General features: G+C 43.0%; 1 protein-coding gene across 2 annotated transcripts in view; it reads left to right on the top strand.

Moving 5' to 3' along the window:
* The window catches only part of NEGR1 (neuronal growth regulator 1), a 288,761-nt gene that overhangs the window by 132,405 nt on the left and 143,996 nt on the right, over window positions 1-12,360 (top strand). For both annotated transcript variants that reach the window (XM_074905980.1, XM_074905981.1), the window contains exon 2: window positions 2,888-3,120. In XM_074905980.1, the coding sequence (XP_074762081.1) occupies window positions 2,888-3,120 (233 nt within the window). The remainder of the gene's footprint in view (window positions 1-2,887; window positions 3,121-12,360) is intronic.

Here is a 12,360-nt window from a genome sequence, read left to right on the forward strand (position 1 = left end):
TCAGCCTGATGCCTCTAGTTTCTTATTCCTAAAGGGATCATCATTTTTCCCCTTAAACAATACCACCATATGCTCAAGCTACAAAATCACCATTTTCTCCCACCTAACATTTTCCATAGTTGTGCTATTTTAATGTTTTATCAAAGAGATGAGATCTATTGCTTTCTGTTCTTCTGTTGGATTTTCTTCATGTAGAAAAATGCTTTATCAAATCAAAATATCCCATTAGTCTGTTGCACTTTCTATTACCTTCCTTCAACTTTTAAAGTTGGTTTTAAAGCCTTAAATTCCATTGCGGGCGTGATGGTTAAGCCTAAAATTTGCCTGATTCACTCTCTGCATTTCCTTAAGAGTAGATAATACATTTATGATTTCCCAGTCACATAACTTCACTTTCGGTTTGTTTTAGAAAAACCCACCTGCTCCTGGATTTGCTGTTTCATGCTCTCAAACGTGGCTCCATTAAGGTTTTTCTCCGCCCTTGACTGACTCCATCAGCTGCTTTGCCTTTTCCCACAGGCAGGATGTCACATCCTTTATGGAAAACCGGAGTGTAATGCCTCTTTAGTTCTTGAACCACAGCTAGATATCCTTAACCTCACTCCAGACAGGCTCAGTCTTTTTTTTTTTTTATCTGCTCATGAAATAAAGCTCCTTCTGCGGGCTTTCTCTGTTCTTTCATCCCTCCCTTTCTCAGCCACCAAGAGGGGTCCCTGTGCTGCTCCTCCTGGATGCCCTTTCCCCGCCCGGTTTGCCCAGGCTCTTTACCCAAGCTATCGCCATTTTCTTCTGCTCAGGTCTCGACTCCTGCCTCCAGTTGTCCTCTTGTTATGACAAATATTTCCTTCTCTATGGTGAGGTGGCACTTGAAGCATCTTCAGTGTTTGTATTCTCCTACTTCACACAGTCCTGCTGGTGTTCGCTGGCTTCCTACTGGTGTTCACTGGTTTTCTTCCCATCATCAAGTTTTCTTTCCTAACTTGTTGCTCTTTCATGAGTTCTTCTGGCTGCTCGCAAGTTCCTTGCTCTGGCTGCAGTTCAGGAGAGCACCCTTCGGCTGTCACGCCTGGCGGTGCCTCTCACTGTCAAACACCACAAAGCGGACTGTAGGCTGCCTCATCCACACGCCAGCTGAGCACACGGTTATAGTCCCCGCGGGATTGAGGGGTGGTCTTCAGCCTCCCTTCTGTCTCCTGCTCTCCCGCCTGTCACCAGTGTCACTCCACTCTTCCCAGATGACAGAAAAATTTGATGGCTACTCCAAAGCCATTGGTTGCATTTAAAATTAGAGCATCTCCTGGGACCGTTTTTGTCCTCCCAGCCTGTGTGCTCCTTTGGCTCCACCAGCGACAGGGCCTGCTCCGAACAAACATCTCTGATTTCCTTCCCATTTCCTTCATTGTGCTAAAAACCGCTGTCAGAATTATTCACCGGCTTCTTACCGCTTTTCCCCCAAAGTTTCACGCCCGACGCCGTGCTGTTCTTAGGACTCGTCAGTGTCATTGACGAGTATCCATCACGGTGCCGTTCTCATCCCAGCGCGCAAGTGAGCAACTGAAGATGGAAAGCTGCTTTAGAGAGAAGTTACAAATGTTTCCTAATAGGCAATACAAAATATTGACAACAGCAGCATATTGCAGTGCCTAATTACCTTAGTAGAAGGTTATGCTTCTGTTACGCCTGGGTGGCTTTTTTTTTTTGGTTGCATATCTACAGAAAAGATTTTCAATTAACATTGACCTTTAATACTCCGACTGGTTTTTGAATCTGCAGATGGTGAAGCGGACTACAAATTAGATTTTGCAACATACCTTGTTCTTTATATTTCTCAACTGATTAGTTTCAGATGGTTTGCGGTGCCTACACCAGTGTGTTCAGCTCGCAATTCCCTCACAATCGCTGGTGCCGTGTTCAAACCCCCAAGATATTGTGTAGAAATGCTGTCAGACTCTTCAGATATACATGTTTTCCTTCTTCATCTGTGCTTTTTACTTCTTTTTTTTTTTTTTTTTAAAAAAAAAAGTCTTTATGGATAAATATTTTTGAACTAAAACTTGGAAGGAAAGGAATCTGTCTGGGGTGCATCTGCCTCTGATGTAGGGGTGTTGTTTTTCACCAAGCTCCAATTAAGGTGACTATTATACTCCAAGAAGCGACATTCTTTGTTATTGTATTAATAATAACTGGGAAAAAAAGCTAAAGTAATGGCATCACAAACAAATCACGTTCGCTTGAGTCACTACCATACCAAAGATGTTTTAAAAAATATTTAGTAGAACTATACTTTCTATTTCATTGTTGTTGTCAGCAGGGAAATCCATGCTAATTGAATGTATGTTTGCTTTAAACGAGATGTCTTGAATATAAGATTAGCAATGACAAATCTAATAACCTTTTGAAAGAAAAAAAATACTGTTTTTGAATACTAAGATGTCATTATAGTTTTTGGTGGGAAAAGTCTCTTGGTTCCTTAATGAAACAAGCGGCAGTTTTGTTGTGGCTTAGGAAAAGGGCAGTAATTTTGCACAAGGGCACATGCTGACTCCTGATCCTTACGGGCTGAAACTGGAGCAGAAAGGGCGGCTCCGATGAAATTATTGAGTCCAGTCTGGAAATAGCTGAGACTTCCCACCTGCTGCTCCCCTGACCACTCACAGCAGGAAAATCAGAAAGGAAGAATGTAGCAGAAAAAAAAATATTTATGTTTATTGTGTGTTTGTAAGATAGGCTTTTGGTTTTGCGGTGCTTTGTGAATTAACAAATGACTCGTGTTTTGAGGTTGAAGTCCAATGCAGAGCAGCTGTACTCAGTCTGAAAATCAATAGCAAGTTAATGGCATTTAAAAGCTCCTGCGTTTTCATCCTTACGGTTTCACCTTCTTTCCCAGGTGTTACTTGGAAGATGGAGCTTCAAAAGGTGCCTGGCTGAATCGGTCGAGTATTATTTTTGCTGGAAGCGATAAGTGGTCTGTAGATCCTCGAGTTTCGATCGCAACAGCCAATAGAAGAGAGTACAGTCTGCAGATACAGGACGTGGACGTGACAGATGACGGCCCGTACACTTGTTCTGTGCAGACTCAACACACTCCTAGAACGATGCAGGTGCACTTAACTGTACAAGGTATGTGCTTAAACCGGTTGTTATTGGGGAGGTACTAGAAAAATCTCTGTTTATAGATGGAAAGCAGCAGCTAAGCATATTTTAAAGCTTTTCTTTCTGTCTTTTTTTCTTTCTTTCTGTCTTTTTCCTTGGATGTATGTAGCCACAGACTGTATATGCCATTGACTCTGAGCCTCTGCAAAGAGATAATTAGCCCAGAAGGGTCTCCAACTTTCCAAAATCAGGTTTAACTCCTCACTCCTACTCTGCTGGCAACTGAACGAGTGAATTGTTCAAAATAATCAGGTTTCAATCCTTACTCCTACTCTGCTGGCAATTGAGCATGTGAAAATATAAGAGGAAAATCCCACTGCAGTACTCCAGGCGTAATTCCCTGCAGTGGTACCGTGCAGGTATCTGTCAGTTTGGTTTAGGTCTCCTGCATGGCTCAAAACTTGGAGCTGTTGCGTGGTATCCAGCTTAGTCACCACATGAAGGTGCGTGCTCAGGTCCTGAGTTCACAGAAGGTTTACAGTTTTCTCATTTTAGCGTTGATACCAAGTATTTCCCGAGAGCTCCTCATTTCCTTTATGATGTCGAGACGTGTTCAGAAACAGCCAGTGCTGCCGCTGCGGCACACCGTGGAAGGGTCACGGCGGATCAGGACCCGACTGTCCCTGGGAACGGAACAAGGCCACGAGACATGCTTTGATGATCATGTAATAAAAATATCAAATAACAGATGACCGATGGGTGCAGTGAGACAGATGCCAGAGCTCAATCTGTCGCGCAGAGCTTGCGGGTGGCAGGGCCGTCAGCTGGCTCCCCAACAGCCCGGCTCCACCATCCCCGCAGGACTGTTTTGATAAGAGTTCTAAGGGAGGAAAATGAATTGGTTTGTGGGCTCCTTCAGAGGTGGTTCCTCACGGGCAGCCTGGGAGAAAGCACAAAAACACAGGCAGCAGGTCACTCCTCGGAAGGCTTGTCCCCTTCCTGGCACAAGGAGGGAGGCACCAGGGTGTTTTATACCCCATGGGCAGCCCCACAGCCCTGAAGGTCTTTTTTCTGTCCCCACAGCACTCAGCTTAGCTCTCCTCATGGATGTGTCCTACCCCCATGAAGCTTTAGGCATGAAGTTTAGTGGCATTTACAAGATGCAATGTTTCCTTTGAGCACCACAAGCGTCTTCTCTGTTCTGTGCCATCACGAGCATTGTTATAGAAAGAATAATTAACTCATCAGCTTTAAAAAAAAAAAAAAACAAACAAAAAAACCAACAGAGCTAGAATGCATGAAGCAATTTTTCAAGAATAGAAATTCCGTTAGTTTTGGAAATTTAATATAAATTCATTGAAACCAAAATAAACAAGGGAAGACAAAATAAGCTGATTTGGCATTAAAATCCATCGTTTTTCTTTCTCCCGGATGAGTTTTCTCACAGAAATGCTGAGATCCCAATACCGTTAATACGAACAGTCGCTTTATTGCCGTGAGACAGTGTTCTGTTATGAGTGTTGCAGAACGACAGTGTCAGTTTTCCACGCGTGGAGGTAACGTTTATTGTATTGTTCCAGGGTGAGCAATCCTGAGTTTTGATTGTCTTTGTTAAGAGTTAATGCCCTCGTACAAGGGGCTAAAAAAAAAAGTTGGAAATTAATTGCATGTATAAAACATATAAACAGGAGCTTAAAATTAATTAGGCTAACTACAAGCATACAGAGAAATAATAACTCAATAGTTAAAAATATGCATAATTATTAAGCGATTGCATTTATATCTTCAGAAATACAAAGTATAACCTAAGGCTTTAACTTATTAGTCTTTGGTGTAATCATCATTAACATTTTCTTTTGCATTTTTATGAGTAATAAAGCAATGAATATAAAACAGAGGAATTTAAATGGCAATCTCTATTAATCCATATGGCACACCAAAATCCCTTCCAAATAACGTGTATGAAATGCTTCTCAAACTAATTATTCTTAACCACTGAACCTTTAGACCCCGATGGTTTGTAGGAATGTTAAACTGTTGCTTTGTAAGAGCTAAGTGTGTTTGTTGCCTGAAGAACGTTATTTTGTTAGTACAGCCCAACAGCCTTCACTTAGTCATTTTTATAACCTTCCTCGGAGGCGGCTCTTGTGTGAAAACTTGTAAATGTACTTTTTAGGGGGGTGGTTGTTTAGGCACTGCAGGAGTATTTGTATGCTGTCGGATTGGGAAGCTGGAAGGAAGAAGTGGTGACAATATCAATTAATATTTCAATTATGTGTGTATATATATATTCAGTTACTCCAATATTATTCCAGTTACACCTGATGTAGGAAGTAGGGACCCGCTCCATGAAGCACAGCCAGAATGAGTGAGACGTTTTCTAGATGGAAAGTTGGAACAAATCTCTGCCCCTGCATTTTTGGCTCTGTAGTTCTCTTAGCAAGAAGGGAGAGCTGCTGAGCATCCTGCTTGTGCATCCCGGAGCAGCAGGGGGGATCGGCAGCTCCGGAGGGTGCCCCATCACAGCGCGGTGATGCCCATGGCCATTTCTTTCCGTTTCGGCTGGTATCTTTCTGTTTATGTTAGCACTGATATTAAGAATTATCAGCCGTGCGATATTTTAAGTGCTGCTCGAGTACGAGCCAGATGTAACCCCAGAGTGTGCACTGACGGCTGCCCGGAGATAGGCAGATGTCAAACGTCCACGTGGAACATGGGAGAGGTTTGTGTCGAGGACAGCGAGGTGGGAGCTCCGGCCCCGGCTGCACGACCAGGCCTCCTGTAAAAAGAGACCGTGTGCAGTTTTAATTAAGAAACTGAGAACTGTTTTTTAGAAAGATTAATAGGTCTATGTTTTAATTATGGGGAAATAATAGACTAGAAAGCTAGGAAGGTGGGAGGTATCAAAAGGAGAGGATTAAAAACTTTAAGGCAGCTGGGTGAGTCACACCCATCACTCATCCACAGGGGTGGGGCCCCACCTTGAATCAACCGTGGGTTTTGCAGGTGGTTTAGCGGCCTGCGTCTCGCTTACCGTGGGCTGTTTGGGGCCCGGGGGGGGGGCTGGTGCCCATAAGCACTTTTAACCAGGTCGCTTTGTGCTTACGCTGCTGACAAAGGCATCGCTTCACCCTCCGCGTGCGGAGACACGGGGGTGAGGATGCAAGATTCGTGCGTCCTTTGAGATGGAGGTTGACCTGTCTGAAGGTAACGGGACTGTAACGGAAACATCGAACTGCTGATTGGTGCAATAAGCTCATCTCTCCTCTTCTGCTGAAGAGGGTTCCTAGGGATGATATAATAACATTTGATGGGAGCAGGTTTATGTTTCCTTTCAATATTGTTCATGGATTTGTATTTCAAGATTAGAAACAACTTCTGCTATTGGGGAGAAATAAACGGAGAAGCAGGTTTTTTGCCAAAGTAAAACCATTCAGTCAAAGGGCTGGGTTTCCTTTTGCGTGGTGAATAAATGATCAGCAGCAGACCTAGAGCAGCGCATGAAATACCAGGAGAAAAAGAAAATTTAAGAGCAAAGTCTTAGCCCTTTAAAATTCCTCTGCCCTCCAGGCTGCATTCTGTCGAGTACTGTTGAAAGAAGACTTTCTCCTGCTGAAAACAGCGGCGCTGGAAGAGCCCGGGCTCTGTGCGTTGTGTCACAGATTAAATGAATGAAGACTTATGTCTGATCATAAACTCTCAAATAGGTTAAAACTCCAGATTGCAAAATTATTTGCTGTGAAACTCCACTTTAAAAGCCATGTAAATCCGACTCTTTTTTTTTTTCCCCCCTTTTTTTTTTTTTTTTTTTTTTGTGTGTGTGGGAGGTCTTTCTATACACACAGATCCGGTAGCTGTCATTTTGAACACCCTCTTCTCTGCTCTTTGGGCTGATGATTTCTGAACATATTCATGGGACTGTTTCAGAGAATAAATACATTTTAATGGGTTAAAGATGCCTTAATTCCCATGAGCAAAACAGAAAGGTAACGTGGTCAGTAAATAACCGAGCCTGAAGGGAAGCAGCAGCCTCTGCCTCGCTGTCCCACATGTGGGTACAGGGACCTGGTGGGGTTTGGCCACAGTCAGTCGGGAATCTCTTACAGAGCTTGAATTTGCATTTCAGTCTCCTAAATCCCTGCTCCAGGCCTTAATGAGGCTGCCAAGTCAAGTCTAGATCACTGTTAGTTATTACATAGTTACACCTTTTTGTACCAAGGAAATTAATCAAGATAGTTAATAAAAAGGAAAAAAAGCCTAATGTGTCTTTAGCCCCCATTTGCATCAGTGAAAGAAAAATCACATGAAAGAGAGGAAGATAATCCAGTTAACGTTATTTCAGTGACCTTATTAAAAAGAAGTGAGAATTACGAAGTAATTAATTAAAAGTTTAGAAGGTCGGAGTTTGTAATCAACCCAATCTAACTCAGTGCCAGATGCTTGATCTGCAAAGTCATGAACTGCAGATGATTTAAACATCAGATGTTTGCCACAGTAAAGGAAAAAAATGAAATACCTCTTACCACACTGTATTGCTCATAATTTTTCTAGCGAAAGGTTGCAATTTCTGCCATTTCTAATCTGACATTTATTCCGCCAAAGTTTAAATTGCATCCTCTGAGCTGTGTTTCCCTTTCAATTTGCAAAAATATTAAGACGTGTTTACCAGTGTCCTTGAGAATTAATTTTGTTGCGGGGCAGAGCCACAGGTCGTGGCCCAAAGCCTCGGGTTCTCTCTGAGTGTCGGGACGCAGTAACGATGCTGCTGCACCGGGTGGGGAAAGGGCAAGTCAGGCGTCTTGTTTGTGACTCTGGGGAGACAGAGGCCAGAAGAGAGTGTTCAAAAGGACCTCAGCCGCCGAGGGAGGGCTGCCAGGGTGATTAGGAGAATAAAGAACACATCTGAAAGAGATTGCTTTGTTTAACCTCGCGAAATGAGGGCTCTGAGAGAATTTTGTTATGCTTTATTAATACACTTGGTGTGGATCCCAGGAATGGAGAACAAACATACCGGTGAAGGGAGAGCACTTCCACGAGACCAGGCAAAGATGACTTGGCCATGTGTGAATTTTAACGTGAGATGAGGGGAGGGTGGTTGGTCCCCATTGCGCTGTGGATGGGCTGCCCGGGGTTTGTGACGTGGGGCTGGTGGGACAGCGGTGACCATGAGGTTGGTGAGGGATATTTGTGACCGTGGTCCTCCTAAGGGTGGGATTAAGCATCTGACAGCTCTGTTTGTCTCCTTGAGCACGGGCAAGGAGCCTGGCCATGCTCCTGATGACAGCAGCACCAGGCTCCACTGGCACAGGCTGGGTCGAGGGGTGATTTTTCAAGGCTGCATTTTGGCGGGTCGTGGATGCACAGCTCAAATCGGTCCGTGGTTTGGGATTTGAGGTGTAGGTAACAGGTCCCCTGCCCTTTGCCACCCCCTCTCTCCAGCTCCTCATGGTCTCTGCTGCCCCTTATTACCCTCCTGGCACCCTCTGACTTGCCCGTCCCGCAGGAGCCTGGTTCTGGCTACATGAACGCTTTCCATCAGACCCTAATACCAGGGAATCGGTGACACAAAAAATTTCTTACATTAGTTACTTGATGTCTTTATTTTAATCTGGCCCAGGCTGGGTCCGTCTGGCGCTCCTCCCGGGATGGACCCTGTGTGTGTGAGACACAGCACTTGCCCCTGTCCTGCCCCCTCTGCATCATCTCATTTCTGTACATAATTTGCGCTTGACACGGTGTGCATGTAAATAATTCAGCTATCTATGCAAATGCAATTTATAGATTCAGTCAGAAACTGCAACTTATATTTTTTATTTAAACATGGATAATCTTTCCAAAGTAATACTCAAGGCCCTTTTTCTGTTTAATAAACCTCCTTAATGTCCCCTAAATATTAATGTATTGATTTAGTCTTTGCAATGTTTGCAAAGTCTAATTTATTTCCTCAATCAGGCCAAGAGGGACTTGCATTTGGAGCTAACAAGATAAATCTTACCCAAATTTATTTAAAGTGGGACAAAATAAATATGCAAAAGACTTCTAAAATCATATAACAACCACTTTCCAGCTAAAACTGACAATCCATTACTCTTTTAAATTGCTAGCACTCGAGTAGGATGTCAGTTTTCGTTATAAAATTAACTCGCTGGTGCCAGCCACTGTTATCATCTTGTCCCTGCTCAGCACAAGAAGAAAAAGACTTAGAAAAATTGCTGTGGAGGTAGAGGCGGCTGCGTGAGATTTGCTCGACGATAGAGGCCCCCCAGTCAAACGAACCACCCGCTCCAGCAAGCAGCACGCTTGGACTTGCCCTTACCAAGAGCTGCATCCACGATCATTAATGCATCGTTAATGACCAATGAGAGTGTTTTCTCCAGGATTTGTATTTTTTATACCTTCATTAAATTCCTCCCACATTTGTACCTCTCACGGCACTCAAATGAGCTGCAGGGGCTCTCTCTCTCTCTCTAAAATATGTATGAATGGCTTTTCCCCTTCTTTAAAAGACTTAAATCATGGAAAATGTTTGCATTAGCAGGTGATCTCATTTACAAGGATGTAAATCAGGAATATTTTATCTGAAGTAGAACAGGGCTGTACTAGTCTGAAACTCATAATTCTGCAGTGTTGGAGGTGTTTTACAGTCATGGCTGCAACTGAATTTCTATTATAAGCCTGAAATTTCCATCTTCTGAAATCTGCAGGGAAAGAATAATCTACACAAAATAATCGTTTGCTCTCTGTTCTGAAGTATATTAGTTCTGTTGCATTTGAATTAAGTTGAATGAGTTGTCTAGTAACCTGTGAGAGTCTTGCAAAAGGTGTGTTTGGTTTGGCAGAGTCCAAAGGATATTTCAGCAACTTTTTGCAATATACGGCAACGCCGGAAGCAGAAGTAAGGAGGAAAAAATGAGGGGCAAAGCAAAACAAAAAAACCCACAAACAAACAAAAAAACCCCAAACAACAACTTAGGTTAAAGAAGTTAATAACCTAATGCAAAAATGTAGATTATTAAATTCTGAGCTTTGCCCTCGTTAGGTTGGCTCCTTTCTTCATCCCCTCCCCTGCCAAGCTGGAGAGGTGCACGAAAGCCACGTTGTAAAAGGGATTATGAAACTTCTAGAAAGAAAAATTTTGGGAATTATTTTGGAAAGAAAGCTGGTTCAGAATGAGAATTTATCAGAGAGTGAGTTGGTGGCTGTTTCTGCTCTGCAGGGTGGGTCTCTTCTGGTTCTTACTGTCATTAAGGCAAATAAAGGTCAAATCTATTACTCAGCATTAGAACGTTCTGAAGTGGATGATGTCAACAAAAGCTGTGGGGCCAGCTTTTACTTTTTAAATTTTTATTCCTTTCTAATTGAAGTGCAGATAACCTCCGTAGTCTTCTACATCTGAACGAAAAGACTTTTGATGAGGAATTTACAATCAGAAGTGTTGGACTTGAAAAATATGAAAATCGTTTCATGGTTAGTGCCGCTCAGTCAGGATTGTGGGTGGGCAGCCTTATCAAGAGTTTCTAGAACTCTGACAGCGCCCCCCCTGCCTAAAGCCTTACCCGGCTCCATGACATCGTGTGTCTGGGCATGTTGGTGGAGCTATGGGAGTCCATCAGCAAAAAGTCACTCATGGCAGGATGGGATGTGTGACTGCATCGTGTAACGCAAGGAATTTTCAAGGCTGCCGAAACGACTTCTTTTCAAAGATTTTGTATTTATTGAATAAAAGTCCCAACCTACATCCTTGTCTAAATTGGAGAGAGATGGATCTCATGGATGGACGACTCAATGGACAAGGAATGGGCTGGATGGTCACACGCAAAGAGTTGGGGTCAATGATTGCTCAAAGTGGGGAGCGGTAGATTTAGATCCGATCTGAGGCAGAAATTCTCCCCTGCGAGGGGGGTGAGGCCCTGGCCCAGGCTGCCCAGAGAAGCTGTGGCTGCCCCCTCCCTGGAAGGGTTCAAGGCCAGGTTGGACGAGGCTTTGGGCAACCTGGGCTGGTGGAAGGTGGCCCTGCCCGGGGCAGGGGGTGGCACTGGGTGGGCTTTGAGGTCCCTTCCAACCCATTCTATGGTGATGCTGAATATGTCTGGGTTAGGATTTCATATCTATTGAATATGCTGCTCTTACTGAACTCAGTGGCAAAAATCGTGGTAGTGTCACTCAAGAAAGAGTCCACACAGTGCAAGATTTGCTTGGAAGATTAAGACTGAAATGCTGTTTTTTTTCTACTGCACTACCTCAGAAATAAAATCGTCCTCTGAAAGTCGAATGTGGCAATGCAGAGATTTTAATTACAATTACTTTATCTAAATGCAATTTCCTTTGAATGGATGCTCCGGAAGGTTATTTTGTAACTGTAACGAACTGCAGGAGTATTATTTTGAAGACATAAAATTTGGCTTATGACACTTTTAAGGGTTTGGTTACATATAAGTACACATTCTTCTGACTGCCCTTACTACGGGCTCCATTATTCCCTCTCTGAACGCCTCTTCACCGCCCTGTTGATTCAATTAAAGGCAATTGGGCTGGCCTGGAAAAACTGAGATAGTAATTATTTTGTTATTCATTGCCATCATTTCCACATTGCAAGTGGTTTTGGAACTGTGTTCCCCGAGTAAGCAGTATAATATTTTATTGATCTTTCTGCTGCCTGTCACGGTGATCAGTGTGATTACTGTGATTTATCTGGGGGTTTTTTCTTCATCGGTTTTCCTGTTATTTCAGCTTCTGTAGTGTTAGACTGTCAGTTGTCGGGAGAAAAAAAAAAAAAAAAAAAAAGGTGTCCTGTGTTTAAAAGCTTAATTTTTGCTTGAGGCGATGTTAACAAAGACAGTTAAATAGCCTTGGAGTGCATTGGAGACCAACCTCTGCAACTCTCACTCAGTGTCATCTTTTTAATCACCTAGATTTGAAAGAGGATGTGGAAAATATCCCACGTGATGCAGGGGAGATCTAGAACATGCCGGTTTTATCTTGCAAAAAGGGGTTTCATCTACATATTTGGTGAAGTCTTGCTAAGGAGGTGCAAATACACTGATTATCCTGAAATGAATCCGCAATGTTTTCAAAAAATCCTTATCTTCTGTTTCTCTAAGATTGAGGAGAAAATACTATATAAGTATTTTAGGGTCAAAACTTCGTCATGGTAAGATTTTTAGTAAATTCTTTCTCCCGTGATTCTAATTAAGGCAATTAAACGTGCCGTAGTAGGAATTCTGTTCATTGTGATCAATGGAGAAATAGATCCATACGTGAAAACCT

This window comes from Athene noctua, chromosome 5, assembly GCF_965140245.1.
Source record: "Athene noctua chromosome 5, bAthNoc1.hap1.1, whole genome shotgun sequence".
NCBI lineage: Eukaryota > Metazoa > Chordata > Aves > Strigiformes > Strigidae > Athene > Athene noctua.